Raw genomic sequence first — 24,872 nt, 5'->3', positions numbered from 1 at the left:
AAATAACTAGATTTATACTCAATTAATAAAGTTAGCTTTTGTATGTACTAACATTTTTCAATAAGTAGCCTATGTTTCTCGACAAGTACCTTTCCCATGTACTTCTTCATCGCATAGTTGGCTCTACTGCAGTGTGCATACTTCTAGAATTTGTCAAATTCTGGTAACTGTCAAAACTAGAACGCCATGTTTTCGTTGTCGGAGTTTAATTTTCGCAAAACAATCGAAATTATAAGGAGTAATTTCATGAGCAACTGAAATTTCCATGATTCAAAACTAGGCTCGAAACGAATTTGTTGTAAATATTCTTCCATATTCACCTCTTAGAAATTAAGGTTAAGTGCTAATTAAAAATTAATTTAAACCTACCAGGCTGAACATAAACAGATTAATGAGTAAGTATGTGTGATTAAGTTCTGCATTGATTGCACATCACTTTAGGTCGCGTATCCGAAATATGTGAATAAGTTGAAAACAAAAATTAAATAGAAGAAAATGGCTGGTTCATTTGATCCTGAAGATAAATCTAGGTGAGTTTCTTATTTAGGCTCAAAACCCTATTCCAATTAGACCAATTAATACGAATGAAATAATTTGTTTTCGTTTTAGCTGGTATTTTGGGCATATGTCCCGGCAAGAAGCAAATGATTTGCTTGAAGCTGAGAGGGAAGGTGGTGTTTTTTTGGTGCGAGATAGTTCAACATGCCTTGGAGACTTTGTACTCTGTGTCAAGTAAGTTTAGAGTGATTGCTAGTGTTTATGAAACTTATATATTGTTTTTTCACAGGGAAGATAGTCGTGTTAGCCATTATATTATAAATAAACTGCAACATGATGATAGAATTACATATAGAATTGGAGATCAAGACTTTCCAAATCTGCCAGAGTTACTTGCTTTTTACAAATTGCATTACTTAGATACTACACCATTGATTAGAACTGCTTCTAGAAGAGTTGAAAAAGTAATAGCTAAATATGATTTCATTGGCCAGGTATGAACCTTTATCATTGGGATTTTAAACATTCTTGGCCAAAGTACAGGGTCATCCAAAAAATGGTAAATTTATTTCCTTGAAACACAAATGACCAAATCTGTATTATTCCTTCAAATTAATATGATGTGTTGGGATGTCCTAATCTTAAATTTGCAGTTTATTGATTGCTTTTTAAAGAGATATTTTTTTAGGATCCAGATGATCTTAATTTTAAGAGAGGCGATATATTAACAATTGTCTCAAAGGATGAGGATCAATGGTGGACTGCAATTAATAGTAGAGGTTTGAAAGGATCCATTCCAGTCCCATACGTTGAAAAAGTAAGGTTTGTTTTTCTTTCAAAGTTTGTTTATTTTATGGAATTATTCATTTTACAGTATGTAGAATCACAACCCCCAAATGATATATCAAGGCCTAGTTCTGGAGAGACTTCTACGCAACAGCAGGCTGAAGCGGCGATGAAGAAAAACCAAATACAGGTAGGCACAATTATATCAGGATAAACTTCCATTTGCCAAATATCAGAAATCGAAAATTGAAACCATTATATCTGTTTTAGAGACAACTACCAGCAAAGGCCAGAGTGAAACAGGGTAGAGTACCTAATGCCTATGATCAAACTCAGTTAAAGCTAGAAGTTGGGGACATCATAACAGTTACCCAAACGAATATAAATGGTCAGTGGCAAGGAGAACTTAATGGCAAAATTGGATTCTTTCCCTTCACTCATGTTGAATTTTTAGATAGCGATAATGAAAGTTAATAAATTCGACTTTTCATTGCTGAAAGTGTATAGGTGCTCTATGTATATTTATTACTAACTAATAATAGTTAACTGATTCTATTCAATGTAATAATCAAGGGCTTATTTTATTATGTATGATCGATTACAAATTTTGTGCTGAAAGTTGTATTTTTCATTATTATTATACATATCAATATTTAGTTATTCTGGTGTTTTATTTAATTGAATCAAAGAATAGTGATTTAACCTAACCTCAAAGCTGAAGTGAAGCATTTTTGTCATTTGGTTCGTAAATAACAGATCATTACTTTTTAGAACTCCTTTTTAAATTCCTTACGAAAACGACATTATGAAAAAAAAACTTGTAATCAATAGAATTTACATACAAGTGTCAAATGCAACAAATTTAAAATTGGCTAAAGAAATAAATGTTGAATAAATTAAATATTTATTTACAGATTGAAGTTTTTAAAAGCTTTTTTAATTGTACAATATAAAATTAAAATAGAACTTTATATGATAAAATACAATTATATAAATTCAGACTGGAAGTAATGGCAAATATTAAGGACCATATGAATCTTATAAGAAAGAAATTGACAGTTACGTTGACTACCAAAGAATGAAGTTTGAGAATGCTTTTCTCCATTTTTCTATGGTCGGCGGTGCTATTTGCAATGTATGCGTGATGCGTCTACGAAACATTTTATGAAAATGTAAACGAAAACCCTAATTTAAAATGGGTAGATCAAAATTTCCTGGAAAGCCCTCAAAGCACGTAAATAGAAAAAGGGTAAACGTTCTTCCTCCTAATGGAGAAACAACGAGCATCGATGATTCGGTGACAGTTACAGACGATAAACAGGTAAACATTTATTTGTTTATTCTGAATGATTTTTTGTTGTTGAGTTGTGTTATATCGAAAAACATTTTAGGTTTCCGTTAACATCACACCATCTACCCCACCAAGTGACGAAAATGTTCAAAATATTTCATTAAGGAGACGTTTGACAAGAAATCTGCAGAATTCTGTCTTGAGAAATAAAACAGTTAAAAGAAACTTGATTTCCAGAATGTGCAGTAAGAATGTTATAAAAGGAAATATTCCAAACAAAAGAAGTAGAACAAAAACTGGAAAAAATTTGGCTCGAAAATGTTACAGTTCACTGAAAAATGTTACTCGTGGTAATCCAAGAGAAACAGGAAATTTGGGAAAATTTATTCTACCAAGCAGAAGTGTACACTCATCCCGGGTTATCAAACCTAATAAACGTTTTCTAGATTTAAATGAATCTCTAACACGTAAACAAAAAATTCAGAAAAGACACTGCAGTGATAAAGATCAGGAAACTGATGAAGGAGGAAGTAGCAAAGATAACTGCAGTCAGAATAATAGTAAAGAAGCATCATCATCCAATCCATGTTCTAATAGACGGATAATTTTGAGACAAGCAAGACTACAATTTCAGTCTCATTCATATCCCTCTAATTCTCAAGGGCCCTTCTCTAGTACTTCTCAGAATGGGTCTGGTCCTGGAACTGTTACATGTGGTGTATGTGGTGCAGTGAGATTTTATCGTTTTATTAAACAAGCCAGAAAATTTAATATCTACAGTTGTGAATCTTGTCGGAAGTTTATCTCAAAAATGATAAAACGTCAATCGTACAGTAAAAGTACTGCTTTAGTATGTCATAAAGGACAAGGAACTTGTCATGTGCCCCCTATTGTTAGGAGTCAACAATGGAAACTGATTAAATGTGCCTATAGGGCTCGGTGCCCAGCGTGTTGGTTAAAAATGTGCCTTCGTTCATTCCAAATGCCTGTTAATTTGAGAACTAATTTAACTCAACTCTTGCCAACATTCATGCAAACTCCTGACTCTATGTTCGGTAATAACTCCTTATTTTGGTCTTCAAGTATTAGGTCTGTTGATGTGAATATTAACAAAACACCCACTCCATCTGTAGAGGAAAAATCTTCCACACCTCGACCTCTAAGAAGTAACAACAGTATTACAGCAACAACTACTAATCCTCCTTCAAGTTCTGAAATTAAAAGACAAAAAGTTGATTTGAAAGGACCCAGAGTAAAACATGTTTGCAGAAGTGCTTCAATTGTACTAGGACAACCTGTTGCAACTTTTGCTGAATCTGAAAAAAACAAACCTGATAAAAATGAGACGACGAAGGAAAATACTTCAACAGAAGAAAAATCTACTATTGAAGCAAACCCTATATCTGAAAAAGGTGTCAGTTGGAAGGAACCCAAACCAGATTTAATTTCTAGTGAATCCGAGTCAATTGACAGTGATAAATTCAAATTTTCTTCTGTGAGTGATGTTTCAATTTCTACATCTAGAAAAGACAGGAGCCACAGGATTACATCACAGTTTTTAGCTGAGGTGAGTTATTTACTGCTTTCATTAGTAGAATATAATTATTCTCTTCCTTTATTAGTAAATTTTCATATTTAAAAGGATAACAATATTTTAAGGATTTAATTTCTAAAGTTCCCTGAAATTTACAATCAAATAGTACATAGATGCGACTCAATGTTTATTCAAAATTTAATTCGCCAAGCAGATTCAATCGAAAGCAATTCACACTTACTTCCTGGAAGATAGAGATCATACATACATCTCAATACATTTTGTAATAGATGTCCGTCACTTGTAATATCTTACTATCTAAATTTCAGTAACGGTATTCACCAAAAATAATTGTATTAAATACATAGAAGGAAGTAATGGTTGTGTCTAATCATGATCAACTATAAAATAGTAACAGCTAAAACAATTGAATATGAATATCATTTGAACATTTCAAAATTATTTGAGGAAGTATTAAAGTTGACTTCATAATCTACATATTTTCAGAATAAGGTCAATGATAAAAATAAAGCTCCCAGTCAAATTCAGCATTCAATTTCCATTGACTTTTGGGAAAACTACGATCCTGAAGATGTGAGCCAAAATGGCTTTTCTTTAATATCATGTGAAAAATTTCCAATGCCATCTATTTGCTTCCTATGTGGAAGTGCGGGTTTGGAGGCCCTTCTTCATTGTTCAGCTTGCTGCGAACCGTATCATCCTTTTTGTCTGGAACAGATACCTCCGTTAGATAGTTACAATATAAAACAGACTATGTGGCTTTGTCCAAGATGTACTGTGTGTTCTTCATGTAACCAGAGCGACAGGACCAAGGTCAATTGCCAAAAATGCTACAAGGCTTATCATTTGGAATGTTTGAATTATGGATTTAACACCAAGTGGTCTACAGAGGAGAGACCTACTGTTAGTATAATAAAAATTTAATATTAACTAATTTAATAATTATAATATAAGTGTTTATGATATACATTACGTTGAAAAAAAAAGTTAAATACGCAACAAAAAGGTGTAAAAACCTGAATAACTAACAGAGCTGGAAAAATATCTTGAAAATTACTTTGTACTTAGTAAATTAAATTGTTTACGTTTCATATTGTAGACAAATTTGCAAATAAATTTTCTTTACACGATACAGGAATACCAGTACTGAGCCGTACTTGGTACAAATTTCAAATTTGTCTACAATAAATTCTGAATACTGATGTAGTATAGTTTATAGGCCCACAGATCAAGGCATAGAAAATATTTTATTATAACGAGCGTTCATTAAAATTCGTAGTCAAGAGTGCTGTGGAGAAATTGGAGTCACAGAAGCTCGATATTTTGGTATTCTAAGACTGATAAAATTTCTCTTATTTCAGGTATGCTCAAAATGTTTGAGGTGCAAAAGTTGTGGAACAGAGAATATTACAAAATTTGTGGGAAATTTGCCGTTATGTCTGACTTGTTTGAAACTGAGAAAAAAAGGAAATTTTTGTCCTCTATGTCAAAAATGCTATTACGAAAACGATTTTTGTTCAAAGGTGAGTACTTGTAAATATTGTTATTTTTTATAATAATACTAATGACCTTACATTAAAATAGGAGAAACATCAACTACTTATCTCATCAACAAAAAAAAAACCAACTGGAATCTCATTCAAAAAATCATTTTCACTAAATCCATGGATAATTATGTCAACTAATGCCCAATCTTTAATATCTAATTGAATGAATTACAGTAAAACCTCGATTATCCGTTCTCCTATTATCCGTTTTACTCTGTAATCCGTGCTCGTCGACATTTTCACTCATCCGTTCCTACGAGCAGACATCCACTCGATTATCCGGGATTCAATTCATTACGCATGCGCCATAGTAATAATTTGGTATAATTTGAAAATGTTTTAGTCGATGATGTTGAGGAATGGCTAAATTCGGATTTAAATGAACCCGGTTATCAGATACTGGATGATTCAGAAATCGCATCAAAATTTTCCCAACCTAACCACTGTATGGATACAGACGATTGTCGATTAAAGTGTTGAAGAATTTTCCACGCAGGAAATAGTTATTCATAATACAAGTGCAGAAGGCATTGATATTCTTCCACGAGCTCAAAATTCAAAAACGAGCCACGAAGTGGCGAGTTTTTGAATGGACGAGTGGTAGAATGAGCCTTCTGTACGAGTATTATACATTATTTTCTCTAATTCATTGCATTTTTATTGAAATTAATGAAATATTTCCATAAATATCTTTTAGTGATTTTTGCATTGAAAAATGTTGGTTGGGTGAACTGATTTCTTCAAGGCAAATTGATGAATCGATAGATAAAGCCGTGGCGGAAAGTTCGGAGTACCAACATATAATAATAAAATATAACCATGAAAACTGTGCGTTTCAGATATATTCTCGCACGATTTTCTTCTACAAGATGTGGAAGAATGAACGGAATAACCACAGAATTAGAGAAACACTGTTTCTGCCAAAGACGCGTTGAGATTTGCAAATGGTTTGATGCACTATTTAGAGCAGGAAAATGATACGGATTATATTGATGTCCTCCACTTGAGGAAAATTCGGGCTCACATTTGTCTCAAGATGAATAATAAAAAAAAGACAGACAAAAATTACATACTTTTTCAACTAAAATATATACATTCGATGTATTATAGGTACCAATGCAATGATTTGTTTTTCATTTGTATATTTTTATATGGTATTATGATTCTATTGATTTTGTAACTTAATAAATAATTGTACCCCATACATTTCTCTAATTTTCATAGTTGTTGTGCGTATTTTGAGGAATTTCGATTGTCCGTGTTTTTCGATTATCCGGGAACCGTTTCCCCTCCATTATGCCGGATGATCGAGGTTCTACTGTACTTCTGTCCAAACGCAACGATTGTTTATAATTTTCACAAGCGAAACTTTATCCATTTTAATAATAATAATTAATTTCAGATGATGGAATGTGCAAATTGCAATAAATGGGTACATTCTAAATGTGAGGGATTGCTAGAGGAACAATATCAAATTCTGAGTCTCCTTCCAGAATCCATCGAATACATTTGTAAGTTATGTTCCAAAAATACAACTCCACTGTGGCGTAAAGCAGTAGACTCCGAATTGAAGGCTAGTTTCAATAACGTCCTTCGTATGCTCAGCAAAAATAAAGTAGCGAGAGATCTCTTGAAATGGAGCCCCTTGAACAATAGTATTTCATCACATAAAACAATAACAACAGTTAAAAGAATCCAGTTCGGTGATCATGATACCAACACAGGCATTGATATTCAAAATAACAATAATATAGATTCGGCGTTCAATTCTAAACAAGCCATACCAAAAGCTTCAAACATCAGAACAATGTTGGACATCAAGAATAAGTTGAATTCGAACGAGTACCATTCTGTTCGTGAGTACGACATGGAGATGGAGGCAGCATTAAATTACACAAAATCAGATCAGATTGTTAGCATTTATCGGTCCATACTACATAGTGTATTTCCGTGGTACGAAAATTCAGAGAAAGAAGAAACAGACCACATTTTGATAGGTAAAGTAGAGGAAAGAACAGAAGAAAATTCCAGTGATAATGTCGAAATAAATTATTTACCTCAAATCGAATCATCTTGTAATGATACTAGGGTTTGCGGATTTTGCAAGAGTATCGGAGATGGTTTGGGAGAACAAGAATCTCGATTGTTATATTGCGGACAAAACGAATGGGTCCATGCCAATTGTGCTCTTTGGTCATCTGAAGTTTACGAGGAAATCGATGGGTCTCTTCAGAACGTTCATGGTGCTTTATCTAGAGGTCGTTCGATTAAATGTGCTCATTGCAAGCAGAAAGGAGCTAGTGTGGGATGTTGTTTCAAAGGTTGCTATGAAACATTCCATTTCACTTGTGCTAGAAAAGCCAACTGCGTTTTCTTACATGACAAAACTGTTTATTGCCCATCACATCAATTGCCGAAAAATAGTAATATAATAACATCCTCTCATGATTTTGACATACGAAGATCCGTTTATGTTGAGTTAGACAAGAAGAAAGGAAAATTCTGCGATATTGACAAAGTTAATTTTATGGTAGGATCTTTGTGTGTAACCAATTTAGGTAAAATAAACCCGTTATTATCAGATAATCACGAGGCTATAATTCCAATAGGATTTGTTTGTTCACGATTATTTTGGTCAACAGTTGAGCCTTGGAAATTGGTTTGCTACAACATCACAACAGCCCCAAATAATAATAATTCCAATATGTTCTTCACCGACAAAAATTTTACTATTGACCATACTCTACCACAATCTACAATAGATAAAAAATTCAGAGAACTCAACATTTGGCAAAAAGATTTAGAAAAGAGGAAGAGTGAACTCATGGACATGGATGAAGATGAAGAGCCCCAAAATACAGCAGACATTCTATCTCCCGAACTCACCGATGCTATTTTAAAAGAGCTGCCTCACGATCTTCTCGATGGAATTTCTGTTCAAGACATAATTCCGAAGCTGATGCCTTTCGAAGACCTGCAAAATATTGACACCAGTAATAGTGAATCGAGTAATACAGAGGAATCTGACCAAAGGTACAGCAAGGAATTAAAACTCAGCAAATCGGATTTATTTTTGCAAATGAATGAAAATTTCGAAAGGGTCAATAAAGACAAAAGCAATCAGAGATCTTGTAGTGTAACTCTCAGCTGTAAACTAGACAGATCTCTTTCTCCTGTATTGAAAAAAAGAAAAGTAGTGCCTTCTCATGAAAATAATCTATATTTTAAGTTGTTACAAGTCGATGGAAATTTCGACGACAGTGCAAGCGAATGTGGATCACCCACTAGGTATGGTGGTAATTCTTGGCATATGGTGTCTTCAGAAGAGCCAGTTACTTGCGAGAAATGCCAATGTACATACAGAACTCAAGCAAGTTACAAGAGACATTTAGATAATTGCGAATTATTATGTACCAGTGAAAGTGACTCAGAGTTAGTTCACGAGCATGAAAGTAATTCCTTCCAAGAAACTAGACTTACTGCTACATGTATTAACACCCAAGTTGACAGTTCCATTGTAATGGATAATTCTCAACCGGTATTGATAAATTCATATGAATCTTATCAAAACCAGCTGCACACTTCTGTTTTAAATACTTTCGTCAAGTCTAAATCATCCCAAATTATTTCTGCACCCCAGAATGCCTCAGAAATGATTATACAAAATTCTCAACTAGACCAGAAGAATATGCTTCCCACCCTTATGCCATCACAGTGCAATATCCAACATCTGAATTCTGTGACACCAATAACGATAAACCAACAAAATATAAACGAAAATCACAGTGACCAAACATTCACAATCACCCAGCAAAATATCCAAATGAACGAACCTATTTCCGTTCCGAATAATCAATCCTTGACAATTCCCAATAATTTTTGTGTTAACCAAGTGCCTTTATGTGTTAATCAGCCTGTACACTTACAGCCTAATACATTGACTGTCAATCAAACGCCTTCAATAAATGGAATGTTGAACCCGATCACTTTGAATCAGATAACCCAACCTAATATGCAGCAGTCTGTGGAATTCCAACAACCAGTTACTTTACAGTCGGTGCCTTTCACTGGAAACGTAAGCCAGCCTATAATCAACATCGGTACTCAAAACCCCATCAGTTTGAACGGAAAGATTATATCCAACAATAACATTCTGAATTCGATGGTTACTCAAGCGGTTAACGTGCCTACCAGTCAGTGGATTAAGCCGATAATGCAGGAGAAATTCGTCAAGGCTAGGCCTAGAGCCAAAACGATTATATCCAAGAAAAATTTCAATGATAATGAGGCCATAGTGATAAATACTTCTACTCCAACTCAAATGCTTGTGCAGCATTTGCCGTCAACAAATTTAGTACCAACTTTTATGGATACTTTCCAACAACAGGCTGGTCAGAATGTACAATATATTGCCACCATTGCTCCACAAATAAATCAGACGATTCAGGGTCAACCTTACGTTCAGATACAACCGGAGAATAACCTCATAAGTTTAGTTCCTGGAATGCAGCCAGTGATCATCCAACAGCCTAGAGTACTAGAAAATCAGTTGGTTATGGATAGTAATGGAACTATATCTTGGGCTCAGGCACCTCAACAAGTGCAACCAGTATACTATGGGTTTGAAACGATCGTTCAAAATACCGTTATGCAATCTCAACAATTCCTACCGACAACCGTACCTGGAGTCTTAGCTGCTAATAGTTCTTACTCCACTACAACCCAAGTATTTCAAACTAGTAAATTGGAACCTGTTTTGGATGTCGCTTCGAATAGTTTCGTATTGGTGAATCCAGGACAACTCATCACATCACAACCTTCTGTGGAAATACCTAGATATTCACATCCCATCAAATCTATTCCAACTACAACTCAAATAGATGATACAATTAGAGCACAACCTGTCAAATTTTCCATCGTGTCGACTGGTTCTTCTCATAAAGGACCACAACAAATCATTCAACAGCCTATCAATACGAACAGTATTAATCTTCCAACAGCGCCATTTGTTCATGAGCAAGGTATACCAACTAACATAGTCACTCCTACACCTAAACCTGTACAGGTCCAAAATCGTCCAATGAATCGAGTGTTACCGATGCAAACTATTCAAATCAAAGACAAACAAGTTATCAAGCCTCTTGATGTTCAGAAACTACAAGAACTTCGTAAACCCAAAGTTGATATGCATAATTTGATCGAGACACAAAAAAGTTTGGAGTCGAAAAAATTGATGACTGACAGTCGAAAACCTTCAGTTGAAGTTCATGAAGCATTTATTGACATTCAGAAACCTTTCACAAATATCCAGAAACCGTTTACAGAAACACACAAGCCATTTACCGTACAGAAATCATACACAGATACACAAAAGCCTTTGCCTGATATTCAGAAGTCGTTCTCCAACTTGCAGAAGTCGTTTGTTGATATTCAGAGGCTGTTGTTAAATGATCAAAATCAAGAAGTTCAAAAACCTGAGGTTCCAGATTCACCTCTACGGAAAATTCAAAAAACTGTTGATTCTTTTCAAACAAGCGCTGCTGCTGAAAAGTATAAACTCTCTAAAGAATTACCGCCTACACCTACAGTTGATATTCATATGCCTAGCTTGAATATTCAAGATTTCCAGTGTGAATTAAATAAATCTCCTATTTTTGAGAATATAGCTATGGAAGTTGATGACATAGCACCAAACCAAGATAACATTCAGAATTGTACATCTACTAATGAAAGTATAAAAGAAATTGCACCACCAGTTCCTATGCAAACTGAAGAAATTCCCTGTATTATAGACAATAAAGAAACAGAAGAAAACAAAGTTAAGCTTTCAGCCGATGAGTTATTCAACAGTTTAATTCAAGATCAAAAATTACAACTTCCTGACAAGCAGGAGGTTAAACCTGTACAGAAAGAAAATATGGATACTAAAAACGAATCGTTGAGGATTGTTTTTCAGAAACAGAGTAGGGATGGCACTTACAAAATTAGTAATAACTTTGTTTCCAAAAATACAAATGTCCAAGTAGCTCCTTTGAAGCCTATCAAATCAAACAATCCTACGTCAAATTACTCTCAAACGAATAATAAAGTGAACAGTTCGGTTCCAAAATATATGAAGAAGGAAAAGAAAACACTAGCCAATCTTGATATGAAACCTATTATTCAGGAAAAGAAGAGCAATGATTCACAATCAATTTTGTACACTATCGAAACCCAAGATGGTTTCAGATATACATCTGCTTCTGTCGCAGACCTCTGGTCGAAAGTTTTTGAAACAGTGCAACATGCAAGAGCAGCACATAACATGCCTCCTTTGCCTGAGCAATCTCAAAATGCTCTAAACGATTTGCATGTACTAGGATTGAAAAACAACGGATTGAAATATTTGTTGGAGCAGTTGCCTTCAGTTTCCAAATGTTCGAAATATAAACCCAGTTATCATTTTTCATCTGTAAATATCGACCTAGAGGATGAGTACGCTATTGGCCACTCTTTTGGAGCTATCAGATGTGCACCTCATACAAAACGATATAATCAATATGATATGTTTGGTTGGTTATCTTCCAAACATCGCAGGCCAGAGAATGCAGTTATTTACGATTTGGAACTTCCCAGGTGAGTTGTTTTTCAGTTAAACAATTTCAGAAAAATATTTATCTAATTATGTGGGAGATCTGTTAATTCTTCCATACCTTGTAGAACAAAATATTTATGGAAATATTTCATTAATTTCAATAAAAATTCAGATAATTAGAGAAAATAATACAATAATTATCTCGACTTTAGACTATACTTGTAGGAGAGATAACTCCCCTAGAAGTAATTATATTATTGGACTTTTTATTAACATCGATTTTTAGGAGGGGCTCCATAAACAATTTACCGATGGCTATGAGGTTCAGACAGTTGAAGTTGACATCAAAGTATTCTGTTGGAGTGTACCGTTCTAATATTCACGGTAGAGGTTTATTCTGCCTTAGAGACATCGAGGCAGGAGAGATGGTTATTGAATATGCAGGAGAGGTAATTACTATATTGGACTTTTTTATTGAAGAGTTATAACGGGTTGACTTTTTCAGGTTATCCGATCAATTTTGTGTGATAAGCGCGAAAAGGAGTATAACCAAAAAGGAATAGGGTGCTATATGTTCAGGATTGATGATAATTTGGTGGTTGATGCCACTATGAAAGGAAATGCTGCTAGATTTATTAACCACTCCTGTGATGTAAGTAAACAAATGAAACTATCTGTTATTTTTATTTCAGTCATAAATTGCGATAAAAACAATAATAAAGTCATAATTGATTTTTTTTAAATATCCAGTAATAAAGTATCTCATAACGATACAGAATATACTATTTCAAAGCGCTCATTTAGTCTTGCTTTATTAAATGAAATTTGGTATGGATCAATAAGGACATTAATAATTCCATAAAAATTGATTTCACATATATATATATATATATATATATATATATATATATATATATATATATATATATATATATATATATATATATATATATATATATATATATATATATATATTAGTACTTCTCTGAAGATAATAAATAGGACTTAACTTTCAGTGGCCTCAAAGAGAAAAGTCTAAAGGTGATAAGGAAAATTTTCTTGCTTAATTGCGATTGTTTCGTTGCTTGTGTGAAATGATTCAGCCATTGGCAGAGTGTTTTTAGGGTTTCTGTATCTGTTGAAAGTTAATTAATTATGAAATATTCCATTTCAGCCAAACTGCTATTCTAAAGTGGTTGAAATTCTTGGTCATAAGCACATAATAATTTTCGCCCTGAGGCGAATTCTATACAGCGAAGAACTAACCTACGACTACAAATTCCCGTTTGAAGAAGACAAAATTCCTTGTACGTGCGGCACTCGCAGATGTCGCAAATTTCTCAACTGATATTCAGTGCTTCTCGTACATTGTACGTTTTTTTTATGTATTATAAGAGTGTAATTAACGTTGTACATATTTCTAGACATTTTTGTAATTTCTTCCGAAAAACCAGTTCGAAACTCAAATTTTATGACCACATTTCATTGGATGTTAACTTTGATGTATTTTTAGTGTTGTCCAAAACTATATTTTGATGTTTGAAAAATGGGATTGTTCAAATGTGGCCAAAAAATTGTTTAACATTCTAACTGGTCCATATATAGCACCTACATTGTCCACGAACATTTATTACATTCATGGAATCTTGAAATAAAATTTTTAAAGTCGGTTTTTGAGAAATTTATTTATGAAATTTGGCTGTGAGGTTTTATGCATTTGTGCCATTGGCTCTGTAGGTGTTATTGTTGTTTCAAAATTTGTTACATGTAAGATGCTATGTGATATGTTGCATATAGTTCTTTGGAATTTATCTTGTTGAATTGATGAAACGCTTTTTGACTTCAGCAATACTAAGTGTCAGCTACAATATTTGCACCTTTTTTAAATATAGAGATTATCTGTAAGAATCCAGTGTATGACTTGATATGGGTTGGCAAAGTTTAAATTGAACCACATCTACATCACGTTGAAACTTTAAGAGCTATTTAATTGCTGTTTTTGATTTGAAAATTTACATAATATTGCCTCTTTTAAGGGTAGGAACAGGAGAAATAATTATAATATAAGGTAATTTGTCTGCACGCCAACAAACTATTTACCTTATATTTAATACACAGACGCAATAATCCATCATTTTCGAATAATTATAATTATGCTCTCATAAAAATGTTACAATAATTTTAATGGCTAATAGTATAGGATAATGAATAAATTTGCTATTAATTGAAATATATTGATAATGTATTCTCATCAGGTTTAAACCAATTCTCCACTTTATTGCTAATTAGCTGTATCTATTTTTATTCAAGTGTAGTCCAGGTTGTTTCAACATCTTTTTTTTTATATTGATCTAACATAAAATAGGCAGGTGATCTCTGATCTCATATCTTGTTTTAAAAAAAAGCACCACATTGCAATAAAATCCTTTTTACTGATAAACTTTGATATCATAATTTTAAAATACTCAGTTACATAATCACTTAAATTGAAAAAAATAATTCCATTAATGAATAATTGCATAACCCATTTCATGTAGCTCATTCACTTCACATTATTTATTATTGAATAAACTTTGCCCTCCCATTTTTCAAATATAATAATTTAAATTTTTATCAATCGTTCAAATTGTTAGTCAATTTTACCTTTTTATGAATCTCAATTGTATTAATCTTTTACCATTATACATATTTTTTAAACGAGACAATATCTACATATCATAAATGAACAAATATTGTTCTTTAGCATGTTTAGAGGCCTTTTTGTAATAATGTAAATAAGATACATATAAATGTATATGAAATTATTTGTACAGTGTTTATTTGAACTAACATTTTTTTTTTCATTATTTTCAAAGCAGCTGTACTATAAATCTTGTAAGTGATAATTATTCAATAAAATATTTTCAAAATCTATAGCCTTTCATGTTCACAATATAGCGTTAGAATTTAAGCAAATTTTCATTTGGCGCAGTCAATTGCGGCATTAATAAAATTTTAAGAATTTTTTCAATGGTGCCATCTAGGAAGAGTAGCTCAAACCCGGTTATACTGAGGAGGTTTCCATTACAGGATTCTAAAAGTGTTGGGCCGCGAAATAATTACTTTTGTAAGATGCGGATAGATGGCTAATACTATATATTACTCACTACTTTATAACTTTTAGCTTCAAGTAGCGAAAATTTCCGAGATATTCAGTTTGTAATTCGGCGCACCGTTTTCCCTATTAGGAATTTATCAATGTTCTTCAAGTTTTCAGATTTGAGCAGGTTTTTTATTTGATTTTCCTGCATAAATCATACACATCCTAAACTGTATCATACATCATTGTACAAAAAAAATTGTTTATAGACTTTATGTCATCTGTGTTACGAAAGCTCTAGTCAAGCAAAAATTATTTGCAGGAACTAGTAATTACATATATTAACAAAAAACCATTGTAAAAAATATCTTGTAAAAACGTGTGAATAAACTTTTCTTTCTTTCTTCTTCAAGTTTTCAGAAAAAGGAACATTCTTTTCTAGTTTTTTCTCGCGCTATAGAGTGAAATTATTGTAATTTCTCGTGCACTTTTTTCTTGTTATTGGTACAAATCGTAACTCGGTAATTGAGAACGATTTTTAGATTAATTCCTGAAAACAATGTTGGACACAAACCGCGCTTTGCAAGTCTGCTCTCAATTATTCTTGGATGTTCATGCTCATCATCTTTCACATTACGAAAATTTTGTCGGATCCGAGACGAGCGATCGCAGCGCCATATTTTCAGTTCATTTTGTCCAACTTTTGCGGAAAAAGGCTGAACTAACGCAAAAATCGCCTACTAAATTGAAACCTCGAAAATTTCATGGGTCTAGACCTAGGAAATTTCTCGAAATTTTTTAATGCTTTTTTCTGGTGGAGTTCGTTTTTGTAGGTTTTCTCTCCATAAATCGTTAAATATGTGTGAGGAAATCCTACAAAATCGAACTCCACCAGAAAAAAGCATTCAAAAATTTCGAGATATTTCCTAGGTCTAGACCCATGAAATTTTCGAGGTCTCAATTTAGTAGGCGATTTTTGCGTTAGTTCAGCCTTTTTCCGAAAAAGTTGGACAAAATGAACTGAAAATATGGCGCTGCGATCGCTCGTCTCGGACCGACAAAATTTTCGTAATGTGAAAATGTGGGTTGGCCGAAAAGTTTTCATAAAAATTATTTTTAAAAATTTCCATATATATTTTTTTTTTATTTAGAAAGAATCATGAAGGATGGATGTCCCTGACAAGCATACACTAAAACGGACTCTATATATGGAGACTTGCAGTCACCTGATCCTTGAGATGATGTTTGCATAGCATCATAAGGATAACTTTAAAATCCTCTTAGCGCAAGAGTAGTAACTTGTCCATTTGCACTAAGTGTGAAATATACCATCCATTTCCATTATAGGAATTTGAAGGACTTCAATTCAAATGATTAAGTGCAAATTTCCGCTACTAGTAGTTAAAAGTTACAATGTATTGAGTATTATACAGGCGTAGCGACCAATAGTGCCACCTAGGAAGAGTAGCTCAAACCTATAAAGGTGAGGAAGTTCCGATCACAGGATTCTATACGTGTTGATCCGTGGAACTAATTACTTCAGAAAGATGCGGACAGATGGCTTGTAACCAAATTCTCGACTAATTTACTGGAAATCGAGATCTACAAGCTGATTACAAATTTGTACTCACCTTGGTCATCTAAATGGCACTTCCGATTTAAATTCTTGATATTTCAGTGCCACCAGATCTGTATTAGGCCATAATATTTTATGCCTTATGGTCATATTCAGAGGGAAATATTGATGAGATTAGAAATGAAACAAAATTTTATCAAAAGATATTCTTCATCTAATTATTTACAGCAAGTTGTCATTTACAATGATGATAGGCCTTCACATTCTAACAATGTTGGCAAAACACAGCCGCCTCTCTTAACTCTTTGCAGTCTTCAAATAAAATAATTCTATAATAACATCTTCATACCACAAAGAGTTAATATAGTTTTTATTTAAAATTAATTATATTTATTATTTAAAAAACTTTTTGGTAATCAAATGCACAGGGGGTAAGAGAAAGTAAATACCACTTGATAATGACAATAAATCAAGTGAATTAGCGCCTGTTGAGACGCACACAGATAATAACTGCCTATGCTTCAAATACACAGCTTTCCAATTCAATTCAATAAATAAATATTTGATGTTTCGACATGTGTGATATAAATAATAAATAAATCACTTCGAATAGGGGAAAAATTTTCAGTCGGCATCAGGCCGAAAAATGTTCGCAATTTCCGAATTAATAGGGAATAAAAGAAACTTTGGAAATTAAATTGAACAAAGAGAAAATTGATAACAAAATTTCAATAAAACATCAGGGCTCAAAGAACAAGGTCAACAACTTTCTCCCAAAGAAAAACAAATCAAACCAAGGAGAATGTTTGAAAGAATTTTAGCAGATCTGCCCGAACAATAAACATTCAACTTGTAGTCTTTGTACATTCACTTATTGTTGACGTCTGTCGTATTCTCTACGATAGTCCCTTTCCGAAGGCCTCCATTCGCCTGGAGAATACCTACTATCCCTAGGAAATTGAGGTTCAGGGGGATACATCGGAGGACCAAAACCACCACCCGGATAATGAGCAGGATACATAGGAGGTCTTCCAGGAGTTCCGTAAGATGGCATACTTTCACGACCTCTAGGATACTGCCTCCAATCCTCTCCTGACCTGAAACACAATTCAATACTTGGTACCACTTTCAAATTTGTCTACAATACAACGAATAGTGAGTGCCTAATAAATTTAACATCAAGACATGTCCATTATTTCAATTGATTCATTACCTTTTATAAAACTAAGCAATACTATTTTAGAGTCAACTACGTTAACATTTAAATAACATACCTCTTATCACCACGATATTCCCTATCCCTATGATATCCCGTCCTCTGGTAATCAAATCTGTCCCTCTTATGATCTCCAGAGAATCGTCCTTCTCTTGATTGTCCACTTCCACTACCTCCGCTCCAACGTTCATGATCAGGAGGATAATTCGCTCTATCCTGATCATGTCTATAACCAGATTTAGATGCAGAAGATGGAGATCCACTAGGTTTTCTGCTAAAACGCAAAGAGTCCTCATCGTGCTTGCTCCCGCTATCTGTATCTCTAGATTTCTTCTTATCTTTCTTTTCCTTCTTATCACTGTGGTGTTTTTTACTAGATCTTTCTTCTTTGTCACTGTCATCGTCCATTTTTCTCTTGTAAGATTCTTTTTCTTCTCTACTTTCAGACTTTGATCTTTCTCTAGAGGTAGAAGTGCTTGCTTCCTAAAAAATAATTCAAAATGATATAATACACTATTGAAGGAAAAGTAACATGAATTATAATACTTGGAAATAACATACATCATATTTTGACTCTGCTTTATCTTCTTTTTCCGATTTCTGGCAAGCTTTTTTGTATAATTTGTACAATTTCTTAGAATCGTACTCAGTAAATTTTGATACAAAGTGCCACAGATTGCTGAAAAGTACATCATATTAATAAAGCTTGTAATTAACTTAATGGCAAAAATTATACCTTCTCCATTCTTTAGCCTTTTCTGGATCATTCTTGAATTCCTTCAAGCAGGTATTTATTTGTTCTCCTATTTGAAGGAGGCATAACCTGGTGTTGTTGACCTGTTCTGCTTCAGGTAAAGATTGATCGGGATTGTCCAAAGCCTTAAGTGCTTTCTTAACCGGACGCATTTTTTCTTTACACTGAAATTAATTGTTATTAAAATTGAATCGAACTGAAAAAAATTGTTAAGACAAACCTCTGTGAAAGTAGCTGGATCAAGATCACCCATAACATTCAATGCCCTCGGTTCATTATTAGCAGTAAAGTGCATGGGACCAGCAGATTTCTTTTCCTTCTTCTCTTTCTTCTTTTTCTTTTCCTTCTCAGGTTTGTCCGGGAGTGAATTGTCCTCTTCTTTGACAACTTCCTCCTCTTTTTTTGATTTTGATTTTTTAGGAACAGTGGAAGTAACATTGTGCGATGAGTGTGAGGATAATGCTTTGCTAGAGGTTTCTTCGTTTGAACTTATATTATCCTCTTCAATGATTTCTTTAGTCAGTGCTTTGGTCTCTTTTACTTTTCTTTGTCTTTTCGGTTTAGGAACACCTTTTTTCTGGTCCAATTGTTTCTTAAGTATTTTTAAGAGGTATTCAGCTCTAGTTTGTAAATGCTTAGCTTGTGGTTTCTTGTCTTCGTTTAATAGGATCTTATCACAAATCCCGAAAGAAGGATCCAATTTAATTTGCTCCCAAGAACCCATCCCATACAGATGAATCCCCTGAAGGAGTTTCGAGTCTTCATTGACACTCCAGTCAACGTCAAAGTGAGCCGGTTTCGTCTTGGCTTGCAAAGTCCATCTAGCCCTCTCCTGCGGATCCGATGGAAGTACTTCATCCAAAGGTTGAAGTTCTTCTTCACATTGCAACATTGTTTTAGCATTTATAGAAACCCCACCCAACTTAAAAGATGGGCCTCTATTCCTCTTTTTCCCTTTACCATCCTCATCTGTTCCTGTACTGTTATTTTCCTTTGCCTGCTCACACATATACGTGCGACATCTTTCGTGCAATAATTCACCTAATTTACGCAGTTCAGCAAGTGGTTTTTCTTGCAACTCGGCGTCGCATGCTACAGCTTCCAAACGTTTAAGAGGAGCGCTGAACTTTTTATAACTTTTGACGAATCTTCTAACTTCTGCATCCGTGAAATTTTTGATTTTTTCCTTCGATGTTGTCGGCGGTCGACCGCGTTTCCTTGGTCTTTCATCATCACTCTCTTCTTCGCCGCTTGATCCCGATCCTTCTTCATCTTTCTTTCTCTTTCTTCTTGATTTACTTTCATCTGCATCGCTTTCAGATTGATTAATTTGTTGGAGCGTTTTACGAGATCTTGGTGGTAGATAGAGATCCTCCATCTCTTTAGATTTTTCATCTTCTTCAACTTTCTTTCTCATCTTTTCAGGAATTATTTCATCCCAATCCTTGCTCTCTTCATCTGCTGCGGTTGTGATAGGACTAGGTTCTGTGTCTTCATCAAACGCAGCAAAACTAGCAACTTTAAATGCAGAAAGCAACTCGTCCCCTACCATTGTTGGCGCTTCATCTCTAGTTTCTGCTCTTCTCAAAATCTCATCAATATCACACTGAAAAGTTTTCTTATTAGATAAGAATAAAAAAAAAACAGATTTATACACTTACGTTGGGTTCTTCCTCATCATCCTCATCTTTGAACAATTCTTCAGCTCCGAACTTCAGAATAGCTGTTAAATCTTCTTTGTTGAAAGGTGTTGTATTAGCACTACCACCTTTTTTGTCTAGAACAGTACGTCCTGTTGTATCCATTCGTTGTATAACCAAATGATCCAACACCATTTTTTGTTTGGCTCTTTCGACAATTTCCTCTTCCACAGATCTAGCAGTGACCAATCGGTAAATATTGACCTGATTTTTTTGACCAATTCTGTGAGCCCTGGCTTGAGCTTGGAGATCGTTTTGGGGATTCCAGTCGGAATCGAATATAATAACTGTATCGGCTGTTGCTAAATTGATACCAAGACCTCCAGCCCTTGTCGAGAGTAAAAAGCAGAAATCTTGCGAACCTTCAGCATTGAAATGGTCCAACGCTTGACGTCTCAACTCACCTTTGATACCTCCATCAAGTCTTTGAAACTAAAAGATAAATAATAAGTTACTCACTAAACGGCCATAATCCATTTTTTGATATAATGCAATAAAATCTATTTTGTACTTAATGGACTCTTTATTTATGTAGAGTTGATATTAAATAAAGAGTCCATTATGTACAAAATAGATTTTATTACATTATAAAAGATAAATATTTGTAAGATTTACCTATGGAACTAGCAGGGCTTGTTATAGTAATAATAAACTTCTTTATAATCAGAAGAATTATATATAATACAAGTGCAGAGGGAATATATGACATATATGGACCACCAAGGTGATATACGGACCATACCCTATGTATATATAGGCAGAATGAACAAATTGCCACAAATTTAGAGAAAATTTATCACTCAAGAGAGAGTAAAAGCTTCTGCTTAGGAATTTGTGTATGTTTGTACTTTAACCTGTTGATCTACAGAAAAATTTATAAGTACCTGAAAATGTCGAAGCTGAAGGTACTCTCCAAGGATATCTAACATCCTGACCATCTGTGAGAAAATAAGCACCCTGTGTCCCGTTTCCTTCAACCTGATGAGTAATTTATCCAGCAATACCAATTTACCAGATCCCCGAAGAAGTGTCTGTAAATGATCGTGTTGCGATGAATGGTGCTCATATTCTGTGGGTTTAGTAAGAAGTGCATGATTGCAGCATTTCTTCAGTTCGATAACAATGTTCAAGAAGGTGGTAGATGAGCCTTTGACACCTTTTCTCAAAGCGTTGTAATTCTTTGTTAATATCCATTTATAGTATTGTTTCTGAATGGATGTCATCTCAACCCTTAGAATTTGTTCCACTTTAGCTGGAAGAGATTTTTCCACATCTTTCTTCACTCTACGCAATATGTACGGTTCTAGTTGTGCATGAAGTCTTCCGTAGCCTTTAGTTTCGGTATTTTCGTGTTCCTTTTCGAACTCTTCCCAACTGACGAATTTTTCAGGCATGATGAAATGCAATAGCGCCCACAGCTCCTTCAAACTGTTCTGCAAGGGTGTTCCTGTAATTAGGAGACGATGGTTTGTGTCAAACTCAGTTAGAGCTTTGTATAATAGGGAATCATCATTTTTGAGTCGATGTGCCTCATCAACCAGCAATACAGCCCAACTTATACTGCCAAGAAAAGCTTTGTCCTTCAATACAATTTCATATGTGGTAAGTATGGCATTGAATTTCAACCTTTTAGATCCTTCATAACACCACTCATATTGACGAATCTGTAAAATGATAATGAAAATAAATACAAATGCACAACTTTATAGGCAAGCATTTTTACCCTATCTCTGGAGTTGACATCTCCCAAATAAGTGACAAAATTCATTTCTGGGGCCCACTGGACAAATTCTCTTTGCCAAGATGTCATCGTTGACAATGGAACAACACATAAAAATGGACCATGGAGTTGATGGGTGTTGAATAAATAATATAAGAAACAAATAGCCTGTATAGTTTTTCCCAATCCCATCTCATCGGCAAGAATTACGGAGTTCTCTTTAACCCAAGCATGGATCATCCAATTGAGCCCATCCATCTGATAATCCCTCAGGACTAAATTCTGGGAAAAAATGATGAATTAAAAAATGTTGGCCAAGTCTAGAGAACTAATATAAAAACCTTTTCAGTTCCCATCATATATTCAGGCTGGGATTTCACTTCATGAAATTTTGGCCGGTGTCTCAAAACTTTACAATGCCTGGTTGGTGTTCTTTTCGACTGTTCTCTATCCTCGAATTCATCGATTTTTTTGGGCCACTTCTGCAGAATTAGGGCAGCATCTTCCCATGTTGCATCAGCATACGGTAAACTTTGCCATTTTATGTAGTAGTCTAAACCGCCTTCAGGTTTTTGAGCTTTAGCTAGAATTACGGTTATGTTTCACATTTCTAATTCACATCTCAAAACCAATTCACGATTGAAGATAATACTGAAATAAATACTTTACCTATTATTCTTTCCACGTCATTGTAACTTTTGTTCAACTCTTGATTGAGTTCACTTTGACATTCATAATATTCAACATCTTCAGGTGTGGCATATCTTCTCCAATGCGAAATGTCACTTTCTTTCCTAATATAATTTTCTAATTTTTTGATGCCTTTAACTTTCTGTTCTTTCAGTGAATTTTCTGATTCCCAAGTATTATGAATGTGGGCCCAGTCTTTCCATTTGATCAAATATTGCATTTCCAGCTCTTCTTCAGGTAAAGCATCAGCTCCTTCATTGGGATCCCCATTTTCTTCTATATAATACATAGTCGTGATGTTACCAGTAACTGAAATAATCGTTATTTTGGAAAAATATAATACAGACTTTCAGTATATATTCAATTATTAGTTTAAGGTCGATAGCCATTTGCGTCTAACGAGTTATTATAAATAGTAGGTACTTACCACCTTTCTTGCCTTTCCTTATTCCCAATATCTTTTCAATAGTCTCCACTTTTTCTTCTACAACAGGTTCTGAAGATTCCTGAGCAGTAGTGTCTAATTCTAAATAGTCCTCAGAGTCAGTTTTTTCTTCACTATCCTCTTTATAACTGACAGCAGCAGCTTTGCGCCTAGATACTGTTCTCCTAGTGTCTTCATCGGTATCCATGCTAGACTCCTCAGAACTATATCTGGAACTTCTGGTGCTTCTAGTATTTTTCTTCTGCGGCGCAGATCTGAGGCTTCCCAATTTTTTACTGGGTGGAGGTATTTCTCTTTCTTCCTCAGAATCTGAGGTACTACCGTCATTATATTTAAACTGCCTAGCAAAAAAAAAAAATTATAATAAATTTTTTCAATTAGTCCTGGTCGGTTGATCATCTATAGAATATTTGAGAAAATAAGCAGTACTAACCTTTTAGTACTTCTTTTCTCTCTAGTAGATTCTCTGGTAGATCTTGAAGATCTTCGTAAAATGATGTCATCATCTTCATCATCTGACTAGAAAAAAAAATTTTAATCGTAAAGAATACAGTATATTTCGTGCCATTTTTTCATTGAATATTATTCGATGGGACACTCAAACTACACAATATTCTTTAGAAAGTCTTTCTTACGTCTTTTGAAATGTCAAGATCATGTGTTGTACTATCAGGTTCAGTAGACTCCTTTCCATCGTAACTACTAGGAGACGTTTGTCCAGTTGTGTTCAAATTTTGGCTTTCTTCTTCCTGACTAGATTCTTCATTTCCAGAGTGATGTGATTCAGAGCCACTCGATGAAGATGAGCCAGAATCACTGTTCATCAGGAATATTATTAATAGGAATTCATGGTTCAATTCACGATAAAGAAAAACTTATTCATTGGAAAGTGAATTTTCATTTGATTCATTTCATGAAGTTCTATGATTTAATTGAAATTAGAAATTTTTTAGGTTTTGATTCCAATAAATCTAATGAAAAAAAAATCAATTAGATCAACTTGCTCCCTTCAATTATTATATCTGTTCTTTGCAGTGTTTTTGAAACACCATAAGATAAGAAATGGTTGACTCAAATTCCGATTATAATTTAGGAAATGTCAATTTTTTTGTTGGTCCAAAAATTTGAAGTTGATAAGCCTTCTCACTTTCAACTTAAAACTAAAAAGTGTTTAAAAAAATTTTGTATTTCCAAAGAAGACCTCTCAAGATGAAAACATCAAATTTTTCATTTATTTCAACTTCAATTCATTCCAAATCAACCAGCTTACTCATCATTACCCAAGTTATATATTCATTCAAATAATGATTTAAATGAATCGACAAAAATGTGCTATAAATTTATTGTTTCCTACATATTTAGCACACAATATCAGTTTCGAATGAATAACAATGATACTTCGTATCTGATATTAATTATCATTAAATATATCGGTATCAGT

General features: G+C 34.0%; 3 protein-coding genes across 6 annotated transcripts in view; 2 read left to right on the top strand and 1 right to left on the bottom strand.

The window, feature by feature from the left end:
• The first annotated feature begins 148 nt into the window (after nt 1–148).
• LOC123686090 (adapter molecule Crk) lies at nt 149–1,944 on the top strand. Of its 3 annotated transcripts, none has more exons than XM_045626071.1 (6): nt 149–395; nt 442–530; nt 610–732; nt 788–992; nt 1,187–1,474; nt 1,555–1,944. In XM_045626071.1, exons 2-6 carry the CDS (start codon nt 496–498, stop codon nt 1,756–1,758), a joined length of 855 nt encoding a protein of 284 aa, XP_045482027.1. In that variant the 5' UTR covers nt 149–395; nt 442–495; the 3' UTR covers nt 1,759–1,944. The 3 variants fall into 3 exon arrangements, with proteins under 3 accessions (XP_045482027.1, XP_045482026.1, XP_045482028.1); XM_045626072.1 differs by having other exon boundaries at nt 151–530; nt 1,187–1,315; nt 1,373–1,474; XM_045626070.1 differs by having other exon boundaries at nt 149–530.
• A 439-nt stretch (nt 1,945–2,383) lies between these two features.
• Nucleotides 2,384–15,160, top strand: LOC123686723 (histone-lysine N-methyltransferase trithorax). The gene is made up of 8 exons (XM_045626978.1): nt 2,384–2,605; nt 2,676–4,142; nt 4,617–5,033; nt 5,492–5,653; nt 7,080–12,292; nt 12,538–12,700; nt 12,757–12,903; nt 13,426–15,160. The coding sequence occupies exons 1-8, from the start codon at nt 2,480–2,482 to the stop codon at nt 13,597–13,599; spliced, it is 7,869 nt and encodes a 2,622-aa protein (XP_045482934.1). The 5' UTR covers nt 2,384–2,479; the 3' UTR covers nt 13,600–15,160.
• Nucleotides 15,161–17,097: 1,937 nt separating this feature from the next.
• Nucleotides 17,098–24,872, bottom strand: part of LOC123686006 (chromodomain-helicase-DNA-binding protein 1) — a 25,150-nt gene continuing 17,375 nt past the window's right edge. For both annotated transcript variants that reach the window (XM_045625914.1, XM_045625913.1), the window contains exons 3-15: nt 24,067–24,247; nt 23,865–23,950; nt 23,414–23,772; nt 22,966–23,295; nt 22,638–22,879; nt 22,300–22,578; nt 21,461–22,240; nt 20,538–21,008; nt 19,097–20,482; nt 18,859–19,040; nt 18,684–18,801; nt 18,181–18,605; nt 17,098–18,003 (exon numbers count right to left, since the gene is read on the bottom strand). In XM_045625914.1, the coding sequence (XP_045481870.1) occupies nt 17,778–18,003; nt 18,181–18,605; nt 18,684–18,801; nt 18,859–19,040; nt 19,097–20,482; nt 20,538–21,008; nt 21,461–22,240; nt 22,300–22,578; nt 22,638–22,879; nt 22,966–23,295; nt 23,414–23,772; nt 23,865–23,950; nt 24,067–24,247 (5,065 nt within the window). In that variant the 3' untranslated portion in view covers nt 17,098–17,777. The remainder of the gene's footprint in view (nt 18,004–18,180; nt 18,606–18,683; nt 18,802–18,858; nt 19,041–19,096; nt 20,483–20,537; nt 21,009–21,460; nt 22,241–22,299; nt 22,579–22,637; nt 22,880–22,965; nt 23,296–23,413; nt 23,773–23,864; nt 23,951–24,066; nt 24,248–24,872) is intronic.

Source organism: Harmonia axyridis, chromosome X (assembly GCF_914767665.1).
Source record: "Harmonia axyridis chromosome X, icHarAxyr1.1, whole genome shotgun sequence".
Taxonomy (NCBI): Eukaryota; Metazoa; Arthropoda; class Insecta; order Coleoptera; family Coccinellidae; genus Harmonia; species Harmonia axyridis.
The sequence above is the reverse complement of the archived record's forward strand: the minus strand, read 5'-3'. Positions and strand labels throughout refer to the sequence as shown.

Coding starts and splice junctions, on each gene's coding strand:
- LOC123686090 (XM_045626071.1), top strand. CDS start 496: ATGGCTGGTTCATTTGATCCTGAAGATAAATCTAG. Junction 733..787: donor GACTTTGTACTCTGTGTCAA/GTAAGTTTAGAG, acceptor GTTTTTTCACAG/GGAAGATAGTCGTGTTAGCC. Junction 993..1,186: donor AATATGATTTCATTGGCCAG/GTATGAACCTTT, acceptor ATATTTTTTTAG/GATCCAGATGATCTTAATTT.
- LOC123686723 (XM_045626978.1), top strand. CDS start 2,480: ATGGGTAGATCAAAATTTCCTGGAAAGCCCTCAAAGCACGTAAATAGA. Junction 5,034..5,491: donor CTACAGAGGAGAGACCTACT/GTTAGTATAATA, acceptor CTCTTATTTCAG/GTATGCTCAAAATGTTTGAG. Junction 12,293..12,537: donor TACGATTTGGAACTTCCCAG/GTGAGTTGTTTT, acceptor ATCGATTTTTAG/GAGGGGCTCCATAAACAATT.